A 23648-nucleotide genomic window follows, 5' to 3' on the forward strand; every position below is an offset into this window, starting at 1 on the left:
CTCTGCTAGGCTGTCCTCAGTATTTCTTTCTTTTCCGTGATCACGTACTGGACTTTCTAACCAGCTGAAAGTTTCCCAAGGGAGTCCCTCTCCCTTCCCAAAAGGCTCTTTTGCCTCTCCACCGAGATGCACAGGATGCACAGCCTGCCTGGCAATGCAAAGCCCTTCGTTGGCAACCTGGCCTGACCTCCTCTCAGCAGTCTTCAGAGTATTTCCTTGTAAGAGGCAAGCAGGGCCCGTCTAATGTATTAAAATACCAGGGGCTGAGGTTGTATCGTGCAGGCCATGGATGTCTCTGATGCGGTGGCAGAGCCTGCGAATCACTCTGAGGCTGTACGCGCTGTGTACCTACGCTCCCCACCGATTACAGCCGTAAATCACAATGGATGTCAGTGCGCTTATTGCATCCACTGCCTGTAATCTGATGAGCGCCTCTGCCATTTCTGAAAGGGACGCTGCAGTCCTTTTTCTTCTTACGCTTTATTCCATTACTGAATAAAGTTCAAAACTCTTGGAGAATAAAAATAACCCCTGAAACTGCGCCAGGGAAGCAGAGGGGCCGGGAGGCTGAGGGGACGTGTAACGGCATATAAAGAGACCTTTCATCTTGCCGTTGACTGCAGCGGGGTCAGCGGAGACCAAACCGCTGCTCTCCGACGGCTCTCGGCGGCCCAGGCCAAACGGGGCGGCCGGGACAGGGGTGAAGGGCAGCCCCAGCGACGGCTGCCGCTCCGGCCCGGCCTCACCCCCCTCACCGGCAGCCCTAGGCGGGCGGCGACCGAGCGCCTCTGCCCCGCAGCCCCGCGGCAGCCGAGCCCGCCCGCCCGCCCCTTCTTCTCTAGAAGGAGCGGGGCTGCCGGCCCGTGCCACACACCCCTGAGGACAGGACAAGGCCGGATTCCTCAGTCCGGGACCTTCCCGCTCCGGCCGCGCCGTTCCCAGTGGCGGGGCGGCCCAGGCCCGGCCCGCGGAACCGCCTGAGGGCGGCAGGGACCGACACCGCCGCCGCCCGACACCGCCCCCTGCCGGCCGGGGCGCGCGGCAGGCCCCGGCGCGCAGGCGCGGTTGCCATGGCGCCGCGTCCCCAGCGCGGGGGCGATGGCGGCGGGGGCGGCAGTGGGCGAGCTGGAGCTGCGGGCGGCCATCGGCTTCAACGGTAGGGCGGGGCGGGGGGCAGCTGAGGGGGCCTGGGGCACCACAGGGGCGGCGGGGAGGGGTATGGGGCACGGCGGGGGGGCGGGAGTGGGGTACGGGGGCACTGTGGGGGCAGCCGTGGGGCACGGGTTGCCAGCGGACAGGTTGAGGGGAGGCGGACGCCATGGGGGGCAGCCGTGGGGCAGCCGTGGGTCTCGGCTGGGGCTGTGGTGGGTGCTGTGGGGTGGGCCGGGAGCAGCGGGTGAGCGCGGTCCCTCCTGCCCCCCTCGCCGCCTCCTCGTGCTCCCCGTGCCCGCCATCCTGAGAGACAGGTGCAAAGTGAAGAGCAGGAAGAGTTTGACAGAACAGTAGGTTGGTTGGGGTTTTTTTTTGTAATGAGAATGAGTTTCATTTCAAAATAAAACCAGCTCAGGTTGCGCAAAGTACTGTCATAAACACTCCTGTGACCCGGGGACTGGGGCTAGGCACTGGGGCCTCTCCAGCCAACCGCCATCTTGGGAAATTTGTGGCTTTGCTGCTATTTTGAGGCAGGACATGGCAACATGGACTGGTGATCTGCCCTCCATAAATCAGCAGGTGCTCCTGGAGAACCCTCTGTGCCGAAGGGCTCAGACCTCTAGGCCAGTTACATCTCCTCATAGCCGTAGGAAGCACAGCACGGTCCAAAACGTGTAAAGGTGATCCTGGAGTTTTACACGGGGTTGTTACAGAATCACAGAATGGTTTGGGTTGGAAGGGACCTTAGAGATCATCTGGTTCCAACCCCCCTGCCATGGGCAGGGACACCTTCCACTACACCAGGTTGCTCAAAGTCCCGTCCAACCTGGCCTTGAACGCTGCCAGGGATGGGGCAGCCACAACTTCTCTGGGCAACCTGTTCCAGTGCCTCACCACCCTCACAGTGAAGAACTTCTTCCTTACATCTAATCTAAATCTACCCTCTTTCAGTTTAAAGCCATTACGCCTTGTCCTGTCACTACATGCCATTGTAAAAAGTTCCTCTCCAGCTTTCTTGTAGGCCCCCTTTAGGTACTGGAAGGCTGCTATAAGGTCTCTCCAGAGCCTTCTCTTCTCCAGGCTGAAGAACCCGAACTCTCTCAGCCTGTCTTCATAGGAGAGGTGCTCCAGCCCGCTGATCATCTTCATGGTCTTCCTCTGGACTTGCTCCAACAGGTCCATGTCCTTCTTACGTTGGGGGCCCAGAGCTGGATGCAGTACTGCAGGTGGGGTCTCATGAGAGCAGAGTAGAGGGGGAGAATCCCCTCCCTCGACCTGCTGGTCACGCTTCTTTTGATGTAGCCCGGGATACGGTTGGCTTTCTGGGCTGTGAGCACACACTAGCGGGTCATGCTGAGCTTCTCATCAACCAACACCCCTAGGTCGTTCTCCTCAGGGCTGCTCTCAATCCACTCATAGCCCAGCCTGTATTTATGCTTGGGATTGCCCCGACCCATGTGCAGGACCTTGCACTTGGCCTTGTTGACCTTCCTGAGGTTTGTGCAGGCCCACCTCTCAAGCCTGTCAAGGTCCCTCTGGATGGCATCCCTTCCCTCCCGCGTGTCAGCGGCACCACACAGCCTGGTGTTGTTGGCAAACTTGCTGAGGGTGCGCTCGATCCCGCTGTCCATGTTGCCGACAAAGATGTTAAACAGTGCCGGTCCCAAGACCGATGATCCCTGAGGAACGCCACTCATCACTGCTCTCCACTTGGACATCGAGCTGTTGACTGCAGCTCTTTGAGTGCGACCATCCAGCCCATTCCCTATCCACCGAGGGGTCCATCTGTCAAATGCATGTCTCTCCAACTTAGAGACAAGGATGTTGTGTGGGACAGCGTCAGATGCTTTGCACAAGTCCAGGTAGATGATGTCAGCTGCTCTTCCCTTATCCACCAATGCTGTAACCCCATCGTAGAAGGCCACCAAATTTGTCAGGCATGATTTGCCCTTAGTGAAGCGATGTTGGCTGTCACCAATCACCTCCTTATTTCCCATGTGCCCTAGCATAGTTTCCAGGAGGATCTGCTCCATGATCTTGCTGGGTTCTGCTGAATGGCTTTGGAGGGAACTGGAAGGATCTTGGTTTTGCCCTCCTTGTGAGATAAACTTTGGGGAACAAGCGATTTCCCCTTAGGGAGGGCAATAAGCAAGGCCACCAGTGCAGAGGTGTTGGGGAGAGGTCAGCCTGCTCTTGGGACTGCATGCTTCAGGCAGAGTAAGAGAATTTACCTGCAGCCACCGGAACTGTTAGCAGCCAGCAGATCTTTCACTCCTTTCTCTTGCAGGACATATACCCTGTGGCTTGATCTGCCACCCTGATAAGGAGCACATTCTCTATCCTCTGGGATGTACTGTGGTTATTCAAGAGCTGGACAGTAAGAAACAGACTTTCTTGCATGGTCACACCAATAATGTCTCCTGCATCGTCGTGTCCAGGAATGGGATGTACATTGCTTCTGGACAAGTCACTTTCATGGGCTTCAAGGTGGATAATGTTCTATTTCTAACTGTATAATATTGACCAAAGAAATTTGAGTTGGCTTGCCAGCAGAGGGAACACCTTTTGTTTATTTTTTCTTTTGTTGGAATGCCTACAGTAGGAGGGTGTTGCAGAGAATGGGAAATCATGGCTAGTCCACTGCTGGATGTGCCTTCATGTTTTTGTAAAGTCTTAAGCCTTCCCCCTAGGATCAGGATAACCAGATTGAGAGGTCTCTTAATTCCATTCCCTTTTATCCAAAGTGTTGTGTGCATATGGCAGCCTAAATCTCATTAAACATTAATTAATAAATGGTGTTGTATTTAAAGTGGTATCTGATTTTCAGAGCTGCTTAGGGTTTTCAAAAGCCCTTGACAGGTACCTACCTGCCTTTTTAGACCTCTAAAGTTCTTTATGGTTTAATTTTTGCCTATTTAAAAAGACCCTAAGACACCTGGAAGGAATCAAGTATTAGTGTTTTCATTATTTTAAGATCTATGTCAAATACCCAGTGTCTCAGGGTAAATTTTGGTTCTGAAATGAAGTAAAGCTACTCAACCAGAAAGCTGGAATAATGCTTCTTACAGCACCTGATCCGAAGTGTTTTTGTGTCAGTGGAGCCCTGGGCTGGATAGAAGCTAACCTTGGGCTTGGCTGCTTCTAATACCTTTCCTGCCAGAGAAAGTTTTCATACCTAATCCTGTGTGTTATATCTAATGCTCTGGCTTTGACCCCTTCTCCTTGGCACCTCAGGCAGACATCATTCTGTGGGATTTCCAGACGAAGGAGTTACTTGCTCGGCTGTCACTTCATAAGGGTAGAATTGAAGGACTAGCGTTTTCTCCAAACAACCTTTATCTCATGTCACTGGGAGGCCAGGATGATGGCAGGTAATAATTTCCGCTTCTTGTCACACCATTTCCGACAAGTTGTAGGGCATCAAAGACTGCTCTTAGGCAGTACTCGCTCCTCCCTCTTCTGTCAGTCTGACTCTTTCCCCTGTTGGTGTCTCTCCTCAATGATCCAGCTCTGTCTGATGGGAAGCCAGGTGGGTACCGTGGGCAGAGCACAGGGTATGGGGAAAGATGAAGGGAGCAGCTAATTCTTAAGCTGGCGTCATCGCCCAGAAACCTTACAGAGCCTGCACAGTTAGCTGGCTTAATGCACTGCCCTGAAAAAGTGTAAATTTCATTGAGGGCTTGCTTTAACAGAGAGACAACTAAGAGTGGAATAAAAAGTTATTTTAAATCAGATTTTACGAGTGGCCTAAGATGTGATTAGAGTCTTGCTCAGCAGAAGGAATCTGACAAATACACATGCTTTTGCTTTAGAAGCAAGGTACGTAAACTGCAGTTCCACACATTTGTGATAAAGCTTTTCTTGGGTAAAATCTTTACAAAGTGACTTTTATTGTGTATCCAGGTGGGAACAGACTACAGGAAAATAGGTTTGTCTTGTTTTTGTTTTTAAGTAATTTGTTTGTAATTAATGTCAAAAAGTGAAGCTATTTAAAGCCCCTCCTTCTCCTGCAGCGTGGTTGTGTGGCAAGTTGGTAAAAGAGAGGCTGTCTGCGGGAGCCCTGCCTCAGCATGCCGCGCAGGGAGTGCGACCATCGTGGTGTGCTCCAGCTGCAGAGACGAGATATTTGTTACCGCTGGAAAGTAAGGCTTTATTTAGATGAAAGAAATGAGGGAAAGAACCCATGGACCTATTTCCTTTTACAAAGAGTCTTTACTTAAATACAAGGAAACTTAAGCAACTGTGTGCTTGTGTTTTTTCTTTTGCTCTGAATGGACCCACTAATATCCATCAGCTTGTCCCTTTAAGGCATTGCTGCTTGTTCTACATATAAAAATATGTTTTCAAAGCAGCACACAGGGACCTGCATGCATCACTTCTGTTCCTGATAGCAGAATTTTGTACTCAGTATTCCCCATGCAGTGTTTAAAATATTTAGTTGTCAGTGTTTACATGAGAAAAGCAGTCAATGAGTGGCTCTGAACAATGGTTAATTAATGTAGAAACAATGATATCTTGCAGGTTGTTGGATCACCTCCTATCCTCACCAGATGTGATGTACAATTGGTCACTGGCTTGTAACAAAAGTTGGTACAAAAAGTCACATTTTGCATGGATTTGAGACAGCCCCCATATACGTAGCCTGACATTTAAACTTGTTGAGGACCTGCACCTCCCTTTAAATCAGGGAAAGCTTTGGATGCTCTTGGCTGCAGTTGGACTTATGAGTGCTTATTATGTCTTTGCAATTTCAACACTTTGTTAAATGTAAGGGCAACTGTGTGGAAAGATTTTATATTGGCTCCTATTTTGTCAATTAAATTGTGCTAGAAAATAGCTGAAAGTGTCCCATACTGTTCATTTCCCATTCTAAGAACTAAGATTGCCACACTGCATGTCTCTTTGGGAAATGAAGTGTCAAGGTTGTTATGTACTCCTCCATAATCCTTGTATGGTTTTGCTGAACCTTTAAGATTGTTGATTTACCTGGAAAAAGTTACTGTAGAAGACAGCGGAACAGACAGACACTTACTTCTGGCTTCTCTGATACTGTTCTTTTCCTCCTTATTAAAATTTCAGAACAATGTAGCCTTGTAAACGCTTTTTAATTCTTCTAGTAGTGAAAAAACTTGGATGTTTCTGCATACATAGATTTAATCCCACTATATGCGTTCTTATAGTGGGACCATTCGAGTATGGGAACTGGATCTAGCAAATAGGAAAATCTGCCCAACAGAATGCCAGACAGGGCAACTGAGAAGAGTGATCACGTGTGGTAAGGTAAGTTTCAGCTAAAATTATTTGGCTAAACTAAGAAACTCTCTACAGACTAGAGAAAAATGATGAACTTTTATAGTAATGCTAGAAATGCCAATTACAACTGCATGATGGCAGTGAAGTTACTAAGTGTTGGCTCATGGCAGATGGTCTTCCACAGTTTCTTTACCCTGGGAAAGAGCGTTTTGAATGCTTCTGAAGAGAAGCAGCATGTGTTTTAGTCAGAGGCTCTAGCACCCAGAGAATCCCACTTTTGCTTCAAAATATTATCTAGATTTGGTTAGAAAATGTCTTGTGTTCAGCAGTGTTATGGATCTTTGCAGTGTGACAGGATGAAAACATTGACTGTATCCCCTCAGATTAAATCTTGGCAATACACTGAAATAAAGCTATTTATGCAGCCCTGTGCTGGGCATGGGACAAGTATCTCGCTATCTGGACCGTGATCTCTTTTTTTGTGTGCTTTCCTATAGATGGCAGATGATGATAATTATTTTTACGTTGGCACATCAAGTGGTGATATTCTGAAAGTGAATACAAACAACAAGCTGATGACTGACTATGGGCCCCAGAAGGAGAAATTTAGCTCAGTGAGTAGCAGCTCTGTGACTTGAATTTTTCCTTACCCTTCTCTCTCTCAGTAACTGAAAGTAGGGCAACCTCCAGGAGAATCATTATAAAGTTGATTCACAGACTAACCCTTTTTCTCTGCTATTAGTTCTTTGTGAGCATCTCAGTCTTGATCCTGAAGTCTAAGACTGTTAGCTTGGCTTTCTTCAGCTTCATTTGGCTCAGAATTTGGGTTTTACCTGAATCTCACGTGTCATCCCACAGAGCCTCTCTTAAACTAAATCTGGATAAAGTCATAAAAAGTGAAAAATAAGCATAAAAATGAGTAGTTCGTGAGTTGGGAGTTTTTAGGGAGATAGTAGCTGCAGTGAGGCAGAGGACATTCCTAGGAAGACTGGTAGAAGTGCTTATTTAAGAGGCTTTCCTGCACCTACTGCTATAAGGTTCTATGTTCGGATCTTACAGAATTGTTAAATTGTCTGGTCTGAAATTTTCCAAGACCACTGTTTGCCACAGGAAGAGTACTTTGGAAAAATTTCAAAACACTGCAATTGCTCTTAAGAAACCCTCAACCCCCTAGTTTTTTGTGCTTGTTCCATGTACCATTCCTCCCCCTTCCCTTCAGGAGGTTGTCTTTTTGAAGTTCTGACTCTGCCACTGATGAGGCAGAGGTCTTACTGAAAAAGGTAGTATAGATAATATATTTAAAGAGTTTATTATAATGCATATGCACAATTAGGACAAAACAAGGTTGCACAGGACACATTGATTCTATTGCTTTTTAATTTCTGAGTGCTTGAATTCATAACACCAAATTTCTTTTAACTTAGCTTTTTTTGTCTATAATTGTGACTCATGGGTCTTAGTATGAGGATCCTGAGACAGGAGTATCTCCTGAATAAGGAGCTTTTGGCCTTTCATTGTACAACAATTCTGCATGCAGGGAGCTGTAATGATAAACAATCAGCACCAGCTAGTACACTTGCTCTTGACTTCTCTTTATTTGTTGCTATAAAAGACTTCTTGTAGCTTCTCAGGTTATACCCAGCGGAGGGCATAATACCTAAGGAATTCAAACAGTTCCCTGAAAAACTTTCTTGCATAAGGTTGAATGTATTTTGTGATTCTGTTAGCAATCATGAAAATAAGTGAGCAGCAAGGGATGCAATGCAGATGTAAGTACCAGAAGTACTTACCGTTAGGGATGCCATGGGGAAGCTGTCCTAGAAAGAAGCAAATCTTGTTTGAGAGTAAACATGAGACTAACAAGAACTGTAAGAAAAATTCAGCAGTAAACCCCAAAGAAAAAGCTACTGTGGACTTGTTTCTCCAAACCTCCTGAACTTTGCTTGTACCAACAAATGTACGTACAAACCACATATGTGCCCATTCAAACTGTAGTTTCTTCCGTTACAAATGCATGCCTGCATCTCTGGGATAACTTGGAGCTTCTGGGTTCTTTGAAATATATTTCGATGTTTATCTATTCCAGAAGGTTGGAGAAGTTATTACTTGTTTTTCCCACTTGCATTGTAGGAATGTAAGTAACTTAATTCTGTGCATGTATTAAGTGACAAGACTTGTATGTATTTTGTTTCCCTGATAGAAATCGTAACTTTGCTGAATATGCATTAGATCTCTTGTGGGTATGCCTGTACTGTACGCTGTTAAGTCAGTCTTCTAGCAGTCATCCTGCAGGGTTTTGCATCCACACAGGACCCATGTCCTGGCTGATCTCTGGTGTTTCTTATGCCAAGGTCTTGATGATTGAATATCACCTCCTCTTTTAAATGCTTGCATGCTTTTGAGTCCTTCTACATCTAGCAGTACGTGTACCTTGCCTAGAGTACCTGGTTGAAGCCACACAAGGTCCTGAACTCCTTGCCTTCAGGGGTGAGGGAAAGGTACCAAATGCATTTGAAACAGAACTTCACAAAAAATATACTTCTGAGACCATTGATAAAGAAGCAATCAAATAGGGTTATTAGCAGGATGCCATGCAATTTGGAGGTTGAAAGAGGGCCTAGGGCCTCTTAGAGAAAAGCAGAGGCTCAAAGCCAGACCACAGTCCAATCCATACTGTGAGGGGTTTTATTATAAGGTAAATCCATAGGAACTGCAGTTTGTGGCAGAGACCTTTGGAGCATCACGAGCTTCAGCTGACATTGCTTCTGATAATGAAAAGCTGAAGAAAAACAGGACCTTTGGCTATGCAAGAGACTGACAAGATGTTAGGGAGAAGATCCAGAAGTGGATCTTGTCACAGCTGCCTGCTAGCCTTGTGGATGAGACCTGAGCTGGTAGGCATTAATCTGACTTAAACTTTGTTTTATTAGTGTTATGTAATGGCAGCTACGTAAGATATACCACTGGTCGTGTTGGGAGAAGGGAAAGAAAAGGAGACATTCACATTGGGTGGAAATAACAAGCAGTCCTTCCAGTCTCCTCCTTTACCCTGTTGCTTAAAATGGACATTTCTGTTCAGAGACAGGCTTTTCAATCAGACACGTGCTCAACCCTATTACCCCTTCTCCTCTTGCTTACTCCCTCCCTGCTCTCTTCCCTCATTCTTACCAATCAGTTTCCAAATGCCCAAAATGGGAAATTTATCAGGGCGAACCTGTATTGTTGCAGTCAGTGAGAAGGTACTCGTACATTTTTATCTCCAGCTACTGTCAGATCCACTTTCATACTTTCCATTTCTCCTTTCCTAGCTCCGTACTGTGATTCCCTTTCCACCCACCCACATATCTGCATACAAATAATACCTTGTCACTAGACTGTCAACAAGTCCTTGCTGAACACACATAGGATCTAATGTTTTATGACAGAAATTTCCAACTGTATCATAGTCTTCAATGCCCGAAGAGGTATTTTGCACATGTTTTTTCAAGTCAAAACCATAGCATTTATCAAAACAAAAGTATTTGCATCCTTGTTTCTACACATTTTAGTACATCATATTGGCAACCCAAGGAGAAGTGTTAATTTTTATTTCCTGCCCCCCCCCCCCCCCCCCAGCAGACCTGTGTGTATTTCACAGGACATCTTTTGTCTCTTTCTTGAAGATTTACCATGTATCAGTACTTGTAACAAAAATTCTCACCTCTCTAGACATAGCTTGTTTCAGAAGTGAGCCATGCTATTTCAAGGTAGGCATGACTACTGCAGAGCATAGCTTTTGGGACATGCCTTGCCTTTCCTAACCAGTTATTTCCCTGCTCCCTGGCAGGGAGGTTGGCCATACAGCCTCCAGTGGTGGAACTGTCCCAGGCTCCCTCTCCACAGCACTGTTTTCATCACTGCATTGTAATTCTACTGAAGAGATGCATATTTGTGAACGAACATTATCCTGTATGTCTGAAAACCTTGTTTACCAGTCACACTGGGGAATTATGAGACAGTGGCATACCATGAAACTCTCAACCTGGAATCCACAGCCACCCCACGATGAGCGTATCTTTAAAAAAAGAGTTTAGACACTTCTTGGGTGAGGAGAAGATGTTTATTGAAAATAAGTTTGGTCAACCTTAAAGGAACTTTGCCTTTAGACATATAAGATTGTGTTTATTATGTAGACATGATCTGAAGATTTCTCTATTTCTGTTTTGAAGAGGAGTGGCAGAATAGCTCACTGGTATGATGAAGCATCTTGTTTTCTATCTACATGGAATTAAGTTTAAGTGCATTTCTGTAATGTCTATAAATACTGGAATAAACAGCAAAATTAATTTTTATTCTCGTTGCAAGCTTGAGGAGCTATAAGGCACCCGTTCAGATGCAAAGTGGGATGTACGATTGCAAATGCATTTTCATAAATAGTTGGAGTGATTTGCATTGCAAAAAAAGAGTAATATTTAAAGGAGGTGCACTGGAAGGGTTCATAGGGCACTCAAGAACTTTGCAAGAGATGAGAACGGGACAAAGAGCAAGTATCCCTGCAGGGAAGGGAATGGGCAGGTGGGATTTTTGCTGGCATTTTTATTTATAATCATACTTCAAAGCAGTGGTTTCTTTTTGTAAGAAGTAAATAATGAATGGTGATATTTTTAACCTCCTACATTAGACTCTGCATTTCATCTACGAGAGGTCTGGCAGTATATAAAATAGAGTATTCATCGCATCATTAACGTGAACTGCTGGATTCCATGAATAACAAGTGCAATTTATAAAGCTATCTGTTTACTTGTGGTGATTCAGAGAACAGACTGGACAAGAAAAAAGACAATTACCAAGTCAAGGTTGAAATCAAACTCTGATGATTTTGAGAGCCTAGCAATGAATCCTAGCCACTTTAAGGTTGGGGTTTTTTCTCTCTTAATAATACCCGCTTCCCTCTCAAATTGAAGAACTGAAGAGAATACCTTGGAAAAATCAAAGCAGTCTTGGCAGTGCTGCAAAAACTCTAATTTATTAGTAAGTAGCAGGGAGCTGTAATCAGATAAACTACGTAGTCATAGGTTTGATTTCTAATGCTGCCACCTGCCATAATGCTAAACCCAAAGGGCATTTGAGGTGGAAGTCTTTTACAGGAAAAACTGCAAAACAGTAGATCAAAAGACAGTTGATGGGCCTGTGATAACAGAGGACTCGCAAAATGCTGCCAACAGCTCATAGGAAATTTTTTAAAACATTGTTCAGAAAGAGTTCTGCTTATGGATCATATTTCTAATTAAAATGAAAGCCTTTGTTCTCATGCTTTTGCTAAGAACATTTGCATGAAACCTGGCTTCCTGCCTGGTAGTGTTGTGATAGTATGGCATAAAATCCTCTCTGGAGGTTGTGTTTTTCATGGTGATCACTCCTGATATTACAGGAGATTGTGGATATGCTACAGGTGGAGACAGACTAATGAAGAAATCCAGTGCAATTAAATTACAAATCAGGAAATTTTTTTTCAATTTTTTTTTTGCAATCCACATTTATTTGATCCTGAAGTTAAATAGTCCTTAAACTGATGCATAGGTGGGTATAAGGCTGCTTGGAATGACCAGTTACGTATATGGTGATTTATTTTTTTTCTTCAAAAAGTATAAGCAAGACTTTAAAAACAATCAGTTGCTTCTATTTCATTGGATAACTGAACAGAAGTAATTTTTCCAAATTCACCAGACCTTGTCTGTCAATTTTGCAACATCCTTTCCGGGTCTAAATAGCTCAAATGTCCATTTTTATTTTCTCTTTTTTCTTCACTTCCTCTCTTATCTTCCTTAGACCTTCAGTCCTTTCCACACAGAAAATCAGCCCTTTCTGGCTTTCATTCTTTTAAACACTCTGAAAGTGTTTAGTCCTGAAAATTTCCTGGGGTTAGGCCAGATTAATGCTTGAAAAGAACAGGAATGCTGGGTGGTGCTGCTTATATGTCAGACTTTATCATAAAGTGCTGACACCTGTATTTGTTCAAAAATCACAAACCAAGCACATGACAGTGATATCTTCCTAAAGAATAACTCAGAATTACTCTGATTTGCCTCTTGGTTATTATTCTTTGAGAATTCACTTCTTCATGCTTTCACAACACTAAATGCTAGAGGTGTTTTCTTTTTCCAAGAAAAAACTTTACCAAACAGAAATTGTTGTTTTCACATAATGGCTCTACGAGCTCAGGCTTAGAGAAAAAAATTCATAATACTGTGAACATACTATCACAACAGTTGGCAATACTGCTTATTAACCTAGGTAGTGGCAAATGTTGCTGGAGTCTATACTGCAACTTCAAATGTCAAGCTCAACAGACTCCTTACAAGTCACAGGGAGCCTGGAGCTGCTACCAGCTGGCCTGTGCCTCTTGTACATGCTTCCTTTGTGACAGAGCTTAGTTTTCAATCCAAGTTTTGATGGCATAAAGCTCCTTTATTTCCTTTTTTTTCCCCTTTCCATTTCAGCCATGCGTATGTTCCCCAAGCTAGTAGGGATATTTTTCTAAGTAAGAATATCAGGATTTAACCCCACAGAAGTAGTTTCACCCTTCTTGCAGCCTATTTTGGGGGTCTCTCAGATTTTCAAGAATTAATCTGTTGTCTCGTGTACAGAAGAGTAATATTACTTCACGGGTAGCAGAACCGAAGCAGAGACCAACTTTTCTTACACTCGAAATTTTGTGGCTTCACTAAGGACTGTTTTTGTTTGTTTGCTGGTTTTGTTTGGGTGTGTAAAAAATTACAGTTTTTTTTACTGTAGTCTGGTGCTTTATCCCCTGAAAAGCATATTTTTTTCCTAATGGTTGACCTCCTGTTGATCTACTCATCTTAGTAAATAGCAGAAACCCATGTTGATGATGGGCTGACTAATTTTCGAAGCTCTTCTATGACAAATGTCTTTTATTTCTAATAGGTGGGAGATGGGATTGCATCTTTCAGACAGGGAGAGAGGCCTGGGACACAGAGGATCTGTCCTAAAAGCAGCTATAGGAAAGGACGCTTAGGCTGAGCTTTATGCTCTGTTGTTTTAATGTCTGATAGATGAAGAACCAGTGGAAGGAAAAGTGGAGGCACTAATACAAAATGTGCGTATTGCTTGCTGGAATGAGGTAAGGATATGTAGGCTCATGCACGGTCCCAGCTGCTCTGAAGGATTCATGATGGTGCTATTTACTTGCTCTTTAAAGACTCATACTGGAGTAGTTCATATACACCTGTAATTAATAACTCTTTTCTCCCTTCTCCCTCTAGAGAGTCACTCTTTAGCCTAGGTCAGTCAAAGAATACTGATAAAGTCATATTTGGGTGACATAAGCACCGCCATCAGGAGCATGATAGAGACTGTTGTGCTATTCAGCATGGCTTCAGCAATAGACTCTGCTTCCATCCAATTGTGTTTTAATCCTGTTTTCTCCTAGGGAGTCACAGCTTTGCTTTTGCTGAAGACAGGAGATTTAATAGTCGGCACCGGAGGAGGGATTGTAGCTCTCTGTAAAGGCTCAAACTACAAAGTAATGAAGTGAGTTTATAGATGGGAGAATCAGGAGGGTGGAGGTGACGGTTCCCCCAAAGGGTCACAGTATAAGAACCAATCATTTCTACGTAAAGGCGTAATCCAAATAAATCTGTTTTTCAATCCTGCAGACAAAATAGTATGGTTCCAGCATAATGAAGTTGAAGCAGACTGAAAATTACTGCATGTGTTTGCACAGAAGTGAATTGCCCTACTCATTGTTCATTTTAAGTGACCATTGTTTCCTTTTAGGCATTAGGAGTCAGATTCTAAATTGATGCAAAGTGAGACAGGTCTGTTGAAGTCAGTAAAATTATGCTTATTTACACCAGCTGAGAAGGAGCAGTATTTGCCATCTAAAAAAGGGTTGTTGGAGGACATGGGATTGCAAAAGAGGGCTCCACTAATTTTACAGGCACATGTCTGGAAGTGGCTGGAGTACATGCAAAGCTTTTTCCTGCATACAAAATAGAAAGCTGCAGGCGTCATTTCCCAGTATGTGATTTGAAAATTGGGCTTGCACATACTCATTTTGCATTGTTTGAATAGCCAACTTAAGCATACAGTTCTGCAAGCTTAGCTTTGTACAATTGAAACTATTGCCAGAAGATCTAAACTGTCTGGAAATATTATTGAATATGGGATATCTAAGTGCACTTGAGCAAGAATATCAACAAAGATACTGTTACCTTGGGCCCTGGTCCAGAAAACAAAGTCTCCAAAGCAGTACCTTTGCAAGCCCTGGCAGAGTAGCAGGCGGGACAGGCAAGATCATATGAAGTATTAACATGGGACTGGGAATGAAATGTTAGTCCTGACCACGTTCTTGCATATTGATATCACAGCCTGGCATGGAGCTTTTGGGAGAAGCAGGGAAAGTCAAGATTCTATAAAGTCAGGGGAAAAAGGAAGTTGGAAAATAAGTACCTCGAGGTCAATGTCAGGCCAAACCTCTGCCTTCTCTTAACAGGAAAATTCAAGTTCAAGGTGCTGTCACTTCGCTGACATGTAGAGGTCAGGGTCACCAGATCTTTGTAGGGACAAATGAGTGCCAGATTTATCGAATTAACTACACTGCATTTAAAGAGGAGCTGATCACTGCCTGTCATAAGGAAGCTGTCCATGACATCGTCTTTCCTTTGTGAGTATAACCGGCTGGGATCCTTTTGGCTGGTGAAGAAGTTTGAATAAGCTACCAGTAAGGTCAGGATACCTATGTAAACACCTTTTAACCAACAGGAACCCAAAGCCTGTTAACATCCTTATGGGACGATTTATACAGGAAATGCTGTCACCTACCAGTGAAAAGCAAGGGTAATGGTGAGCGGCTGCTTGAAAGCAGAAGGCAGCAGTTCAGTTTGAGAATTGGAAAAATAATCAATCTACAGAAAGAATTCTAAATAAAAAACCTAGAATTCTTTATATTTGGGTCACAGCAGCGATGGTAACCTCCCCCTTTTCTCCTAAGGTTGGTGCTATGAGACTCAGGCCACTTAGTCTGCCAGCAGTGTGAATCCTGAAAGTCTGCTTTTGTGTAACCTGTTGCAGCTAGAGCTTGTAGAGGTGTGCTGCCTGTAACATCAGCTGGAACCTGACTAACAGAGCTGTTCAAAGAGGCTTTTGGGGTCTCTCAGCCTCAATTATAATTTCATGTTTGACAGTATGGCATGTTATATTAAATTCTAGGCTTGTGATGAGAGATACTGAGTATACTGGTCTGTTTTCTGTCTGCTTTTGTCTTGTGAACAGACAGCAAACATTCCCTCTTCTTGTATAGTAGGATCATGACACTTTATTTAAAAAAACCCCACAATGGATTGGTTGTTTCCTCTCCAAATAGAGAATGGGATTTTGATCCCAATGAAAGTGGGTTTTTTTTGTCATGTTATTATTGCATTGCTTCTTGACATGGCATAAAGGATCAAATCTTACCAAGCTACAGCAAAGTGCTCAATGCAAGATGCCCTCCTCCCTGCTTGTCAGCAGCCTGAAAAATCCGCATCCTTCTAATTTAATGAATAAATCATTTGGAACTTTAGGGTAATCTGATGCTAATATAGGTGACTGGCACATCTGTGTCACAGAGGTAGCTGGATGAGGTGGATTTAGTGATGATTGTAAGGACTACACGACTACATCCTTGCATATATGTTTAAACTTTTTATCTGTCAAATGCTCTTGAACAGAGCATATCACTGATTGGGAAATACAGGCATAATTTCCCTGTTCTGGCTTATTTCAGAATACTTGAATTGCTGTTATCCTGCTTTATAAAGCACCCACGCAAGCTGGGCTTGAAAGGGACCACATTTTTGTTGTGCCAGTTTTCTCTGTTCTGGTTCATCTTTACAGGCATTGATGGTGAAGTTGAACAAAAGCTTGTGGTACCTTTCTAGATTTCACTTTCTATCATATCCCTAGGATGTATGGTTTAGAGCTTATTTCAAAGCATTGAGTCCTATAGCTTTTGAAATGCTGCAGGTCTTTTTTATTCAAACGTGTATATAACAAGTATATTACGAACAGGCTTTTGCCATCGTTTCTATTGCCTTCAATGGTGTTGAATAGGAATCATCCAGTAAGCAAGATAAAAAATGACATCTTTACAATATGAGGCTGCTGTTAGTCCCTGATGTTAAATCTGGGCAGTCAGCACCTCTACACTCACTTTTGTGTCTATTATATACAACACGTGAAATTCTTTAGAGATTGAATATGGGAAATAAATGTCACAACTTCACCTGAAGTAGAAAGAATTTTTTTACTTTCACTTTAACTGTTTCTTAAAATGAATCTTTGAATAGAAACCAAACCAGGGGAATTTTATGTAAGAAAGGTGATCCTACGAAAAAGGCTTTTGTGTTAACCATGGTGATCTCTACTGGGAAGATTGCAGTTGCACATTAGAAACAGCTAAGTTTTGAAAAATTATTTAAGATCTGACAAAGAAAGAAGCGTTTTCTGTATGTCCCTCCTCATTATCTCTCCTCTCTGAATTCTCCAGGGGAACTTCTGACTTGTTTGCTACCTGCTCCAAAAATGATATTCGGGTGTGGCACACCCCAAAAAACAGGGAGCTCCTACGAATTGTCATCCCCAACATGACCTGCCATGCCATAGATTTTATGAGGGATGGCAAAAGCATCATCTCAGGTAATGATCAGTCCAGACCCATGGTTGAGTCCAGTCTCTAAGTGTTGCCAAACTAATAAACATCAGTGTGTTAGAATGAAGAGAGGTTTAAATTGGGAATGGGTTTAAATTCAGTTCATTGCTTGACCCAAAGGCCTCTTTGCTTGCAGCTGCTCCGATGAACTTTGCTCACAGTCCCCAGCATCCTGGTGCTGTGGAAGGCAAGGCTTTGAGACTTCACTTTGGATGTGAATTCCAGCAATTCAGAACTCAGTTCGGTCTTATTCAAAAGACCTAATTCTAATATATCAACCTTGTTGTATGCAGCAGATTAACCTGTGATGTATGTAGACCGCCTTTTACATAAACCTTGGTACCCATCTCCATATGCAAATTGCTTACACAGGAGCTACTGCAGTACTAGAGCAGCAATGCAGTCCCCCCATTGTTACCAAACCAATTTGCCCATAGCCAGAACCAAAAAGGAATTAAATTTCAATAGTTTATTTGGGGCTATAACTCTATGGGTTCATCTACAGTACAGTGGTTTTCACATGTATACTGGTGATCTAACAGGGTGGGCCTTATAAAGAAACTTAATAAAAAAAGGGGGTTCATCTGGAAAGGAAAGAGAGACAATAATATGAGGAAAGTCTGTGCACCTGGGTAATCTGTTTCTTTTTATCCATCAGCTTGGAATGACGGGAAAATCCGTGCCTTCATGCCAGAGACTGGACGGCTAATGTATGTCATTAACCATGCCCATAGCTTGGAAGTGACGGCAATTGCTGCTACAAGTGACTGTAAACGAATCATTAGTGGAGGAGGTGAAGGGCAGGTAATTTTTGCTTAAAAACCTGGAGCAGCTCTGGGCTCTTATCACAGGGCCTGCAAATTGTCTGTAACTGCTTAGTCAGAAAGTGAGCTATTCTTAGCTTTCACTTGAGCAAAGGACTGAATTTGAAAATATTAGCCTTTGATAAATGCAAATCTACTGCTCTCAGAGGGCGTAATGTAAAACAATGCCCCGATTTCTTCTGGCATAGTACTCTTGGAAATCTTTCTAATGCAGAATATGCTCTTAATCCTTTTTGTTTATTTATCTCTCCCCTATATTTGGCTTATCTGCATTAGTCATTGTATGCAAGCCTCCGTCTAATTGTGCTCTAGCAGAGATTTTCTTTCTGTCATTGCTTTGGAAGTCCTAGTCCTGTCCAAATGGACCTGTATGAATTCATTTAATAGTACAAAGTTCACTTTATATTGCTATAGTGTCTATGGGGTAACTTCCAAATTTTCTGGGATGGTACTATCTGTTTGAAGTGATGGTGTTAATAAAACACTCTAATAATAACTCAATTTCTAATACAATTATGGAAACATTCCATACAAATAACAATAAAAATCAGAAAATATGTTGTAGTCATCATACCTGTGCAGTTCAACAATTTTTTTCTGGCCATAGAAAACAAACACCATGTACTTTGGCTACTCCATGCACTTCATATAGTTGTGGCCCTTTGCAATCTGTAAAAGTGACACTCCTCTCCCAATGTTTAAATAATTTAAACACAGGACTTTTATTTATATTAAAAATAAATAATTAGTCTTGGAAGGCTCATGTTCAGTTTCTTCCCTTGCTTTGGACTTCCTCTCTGCATCCTGGCAAGCACTCAGAACTAGTCTTTTAATTGTGAGTGGATTCCTGACTGTGATTTAACTGTTCTGTGCTTTGTTTGTGTACTGTGATCTCAAGTGTTCAGTGTGCCCTGCTGGAGATTGTAAGGGAAGTTTTGAAGAGTGAGGAACCGAACTTAGGTCTTCCAAATCTCAGGCTAATGTCCTAATCATTGAACCATCTTTCTGAATCATTCTGCACCTCAGCTCTGCTGTAGAGCAGTAATGGCAGCACTGCCTTGTCTCACTGCATAAAGACATTAGAGATGATAAGCCACTTCAACCCTTCACTAATAAATGAACAGTTAAGTACCTTGGATGATTAGCGGTAGAGGATGCAAAAGACAGAGAACCTAGATTCTGTATCACACACAGAATGGCACAGGCTCTGGTTAGTTCATCTCTGAACTGAAAAAAAACAGCTGAGACAGAACTAAAGCTAAAGGTTGGTTAAGTAGAAATGAGAACTGCAGGGAAGCACTTGCAGTATTCATTTGGAACACCAAAAAAAAGGTGTTCTGAAATGCTAATGGTTCTGTCAAAATCAATCATCTGAAAGCTGTGACTTTCAGGGTTGCTTAAGGGGTCTGGATGCTCTGATCATTTAGCAACTGGGAATTGGACATCCAGATCCCACAGATAACTCAGCATCAGACTTGAAAACGTGGAAGGTCAGCTCTCTCTGCTTTTGATGTCAGTGTCTAAATTTCTAAATTTTCACTAGGATTTGACCTTAGTGGAATGTAAGAGCGATTATATATCATGACGTTTGGCACTAGTGGGACAGTAAATGCAAGGTGTGAAGGATCAAGTCCTCAAAGCAGAAGGATTTTTGCTGTTACCACCACTGGGAAAAGAGGTGCTTTCAGGCACATATTTCACATCAAAGATTTAAAGACCTGTTTTATATTTACTTACTGGCATTATACATAGCACAAATAGCAGGTAGCTTTTTTATATTCCATTTCAGCAGTCTCACTCTTTGATCTTTAAAGCACCACTGGAAATATATAATGAACTAGATGCTTTTTCCTGATCGAGAGATGAGTAGACTGAAGCATGGGAGAGTGAGAACCTGGCAAAAATAAGGTTTGGGGTTAACGGTCGGGAATTCCTGAACCAAGTGTATCACACTTTCAAGAACTCAGTTCAGTTTTATGAGTCAGCTGCATGAATAACCCACAGGAAAATAGAGATGGTCTGTTGAGATTTGAGTTGCTGTATGTGTTATAAGAAAAAAGAAGAGTTCAGGAAAGCCTTAGACGTCCTCCTGAGCTCAGTCAGGACTGGGTGGTACAAGAACAGATGTTTGTTGCTGATTTTCAGGTGAGGGTCTGGGAGATTGGTGAGAGGACTCACAAACTGGGGGAAGTTCTGAAGGAGCACACATCTGCTGTGTCCTGCATTAAGATTAAGAAGGATGACCGAGAGTGTGTCACAGCCAGCCTTGATGGAACGTGCATCATCTGGGACATTGTGTAAGGAGACAGATAAGTATTGCAAGACATTTAAAGTGCTGGTCATGTCTCTGTTGGGTTACTGTGCCCTATTTGTGACACCATATAGTGAGGAGGAGGGGAAAAAGAGCATTAGAAGTAAAAATTACTAGAAAGAACAATCAGGTCGGGGAATGTAGAACCTCCAATGCCAGAAACTTTTCAGAAAAGTTTAGACAAACACTTGCCTCAAGTTGTTTTCTTATATTGGATCCTGCTTGGCTGAGGGGGTGGAACAGGTGATTTCCTAAGTTCCCCACTAGTTCCGTTTTCCAGCACTTTATGACTCTTGTCAAGCTATTACAGATCTGCAGGTAAGGTTAAGGAAATTCTTGCATAGTGAATAGCACCTCGAAAGCATTCTGGATTAAAAAATTTAATTTCATATGACAGCAGATCAAAAGTCTTACAAGGCGGCTGTGATGGGGAACAGAACTGATGACTAATAGGCTTCATGAAACCCTGAGCTCAGACCAACACCGGAAAATATCCAAGTAGAAAGAGAGAACTGATGTGTAGCACAGGCAGATATAGTTCAGGCAGTCAAAGTCTGGGTTTTGACCCTATTGCTCTATCCTGTTTTGGGGGTGTTTTGCAGGCGTTTTGTAAGAAAACAAATGATTCTAGCCAACACGTTGTTCAAATGTGTGTGTTACCATCCTGAAGAGTACCAGATAATCACCAGTGGAACAGACAGAAGGGTAAGCAAAGCTGCAGCAATTCTTTTTGCGGTAATTCCAAAACACAAAGTCTGGGGCTTGCTATGTGGTAAAGCTCCTGAACCTCCACAGAAGGTTGTGTTACAGGGCGGTGCTGAAATCTGTGTGTTATTCACACACAACTGAGCTCTCCTCTCTGGTCTGCTCTCTAGATTGCATACTGGGAAGTGTTTGATGGCTCTGCAATCAGAGAATTGGAAGGGTCTGTATCGGGTTCCATCAACGGGATGGACATCACATCAGATGGGGCATACTTTGTCACAGGTGAGTGGGTAGATGAAACTAGAAAAGAGGTAGTCATATTAAGAGCAGGAAAAGGAAGGCAGTGAACCAAGGATCTCAGAAAACTATGAAAAAACTGAAAGGAGGGGTCATCTAAATGGGAAACAAAACTAATCACTGAAGAAAAATACTTAGAAAAAGGTATAGTTCAGACGTGGAAGATACTGTGGTTCAGTCTTGCAAGATGTAATTTAAAGGTGAAGACAAGGTTCAAATGTCTCCCAGGTAAGAATGCAGGGTTTCACCTTGCCCTGCTCCTCATTTAGTTCAGTGGTGTTCACAGTGCACTTGAATGATTTGTTCAAGTGCCCTACTCCAGAAGGCTGGCAGTCTCCGTTGGTTTGCAAGTGGGAATGACTCCAGGCTCCATCCAGCCCCAGGCTCACATGTTCCCCACCATCATGACATCTCTTATGGGAGCGTAGCACTAGTACAGAGGAGCCATGGTATTGTGTATCTCGGCTCTAGTTAAAAACCACGCATTTGGTGTCAGCAGCAGTTATTTTAGATTAACCTCATTAAACGAGTGTTGGTTAAGAGCCTTTTGAAGATGCTCAATATTATTGGTACCAATTGCTGGCCATAGCTCACTGTGATCTGCTGGTGCAGGTCCTGAGCACTCTACTGGACACTGACTCTCAGCTGAAAAGAAGTAGTTTTTGCCATAATGCCCAAGACAACGTACTCCACCCTTTCTAAATCAGATGAATGCCTAAGTATTCCCCTGCCTGTGATCTAGGAACAAAAAGCAGCAGAACTCCATGTAATCATTTGTTCTTCCTTTGTGCCCAATGCAGGTGGTGATGACCATCTGGTGAAACTGTGGGACTATAATGAGGGTGCAGTGACTCATGTTGGAGTGGGCCACAGTGGCAACATCACCCGTCTCAAGGTCTGCCCTGGGAACAAGTACATTGTGAGCGTGAGTGCAGATGGTGCCATCCTGCTCTGGAAATACCCAGACTTGCACTAACAGCTGGCCCAGGAGCTGCTGGGCTGCTACTTCCTCGGCCAATCCTAGTGATCCTTTCCTCTTACAGCTGAGGTTGTTTCAAAGCATTTGTACTATTAGAGGAGATACTATTTTTATACTCTCTGGTATGCATTTACCAGATCCTTCAGATATCCTTTCTAGCACTGAATAAATAGGTCTGACTTTTTCAGGGGAGCTAGGAATCTGCTGTTCCTTTTAGATTAGTGTGAAAGGATTCATCACTTCTTAAAATCATCTTGGCTGTTGTTATAACACTTGCATGTTGTTACTGCCACCTTTCCTGATAGTCTCCTAGCATAGTCTATTTTTGTGGGCTCTCTCTTGCTTCCACGTGGCCTCTCTTTCTCTTCCCTTCCCCCTTCTGTCCCTTCTTTTAATGAATAACTTGTTGTGTAAATTCAGTCTTCTGTGTTCATTTTAATTTGTCTGGTCCTGATTAAGGAAAAAGCCCTCAGCTTCAACTCAGGCATTTAACTGGGAAGCTCTTTTGAGTCAAGCTTTTAAATCAATGTTCTCAAAGGAATACAAGGATGTCGGGGCTTCTTCATTTGCGGTGTCCAATTTTAAACTCTCTTCAGGGGCCTGGTTTTCAAGAGTGAGAGTGCAGTTATTTCTAAAAATGCCTGGATGTTTCCAGCTAGACACACTAAATTCCTGGTCATTGGCCTAATTTTTCAAATGGGCTGCAAATTTGCATGAAATATGTATTTAGTCTGAGAATGAGTACCTGGTATCATATCTAGTACCAAAACCAGCAGCTCTCAAGACACTGTTTGTTTAAAGATCAGTGTAGGCAGCCAGCCTGTGAAGTGGTGCAAGTGAAGTAAATATTTCTTTTGCAGGCATTGAAGGCCTGTGAGAATCCTGTCATAAATTAAAATGGTAGCAAAATATTGCATTCCTTAATGTTAAGGCTTACAGACGTTTTAGTTAACTAAGATGATGATTTAAAGGCAGTCAGCTAGATACTGTCATACCTGTATTGATAGTATTAGCTGTTCTGGTAGGCAATGGGGGATAGGAATTTAAAGGTATGATTGCTTATTATTCTTTGTATGTCACTAAAAATGTTTGCTGCTCATAGCACAATAAGGGTGGATCCTTTTGGACTGGCTCGGTGGGTATCTGTGTACCTATGTTGTCCATCAAACACTATGCAAGTCATATTCCTTCTGGTTGAAATATCTCTGCTCTTATTAATGGAGTCTTTAGAAAAGGAATTAAGTCATTCCTTCCTCTTTTTCTTTGGAGTCAAGACTTGATGCTATACAGTGATAAACACTCCAGCAGGTTTTACAAGCTCTGCAGCAATGCTTACTGTGGTTTGGAAGGCAGGATCAAACCGCTGGAATGTGGGACAGACAGGCAAAACTTTTGTACTTATGCTAGGAGAATGAAAACAGAAGTGGAGCCTGT

The 23648-nt window shown here is 43.1% G+C and overlaps 1 protein-coding gene across 1 annotated transcript; it reads left to right on the forward strand.

Moving 5' to 3' along the window:
* The first annotated feature begins 1061 nt into the window (after window positions 1–1061).
* CFAP52 (cilia and flagella associated protein 52) lies at window positions 1062–22589 on the forward strand. Its single transcript, XM_049812685.1, has 14 exons — window positions 1062–1156; window positions 3440–3639; window positions 4387–4523; window positions 5166–5294; window positions 6333–6432; window positions 6903–7019; window positions 13838–13938; window positions 14903–15073; window positions 16937–17085; window positions 17757–17902; window positions 20068–20219; window positions 20836–20938; window positions 21109–21220; window positions 22036–22589. Exons 1-14 carry the CDS (start codon window positions 1099–1101, stop codon window positions 22209–22211), a joined length of 1851 nt encoding a protein of 616 aa, XP_049668642.1. The 5' UTR covers window positions 1062–1098; the 3' UTR covers window positions 22212–22589.
* Window positions 22590–23648: the final 1059 nt, after the last annotated feature.

The sequence above is a fragment of the Accipiter gentilis genome, chromosome 10, assembly GCF_929443795.1.
Source record: "Accipiter gentilis chromosome 10, bAccGen1.1, whole genome shotgun sequence".
Lineage (NCBI taxonomy): Eukaryota > Metazoa > Chordata > Aves > Accipitriformes > Accipitridae > Astur > Astur gentilis.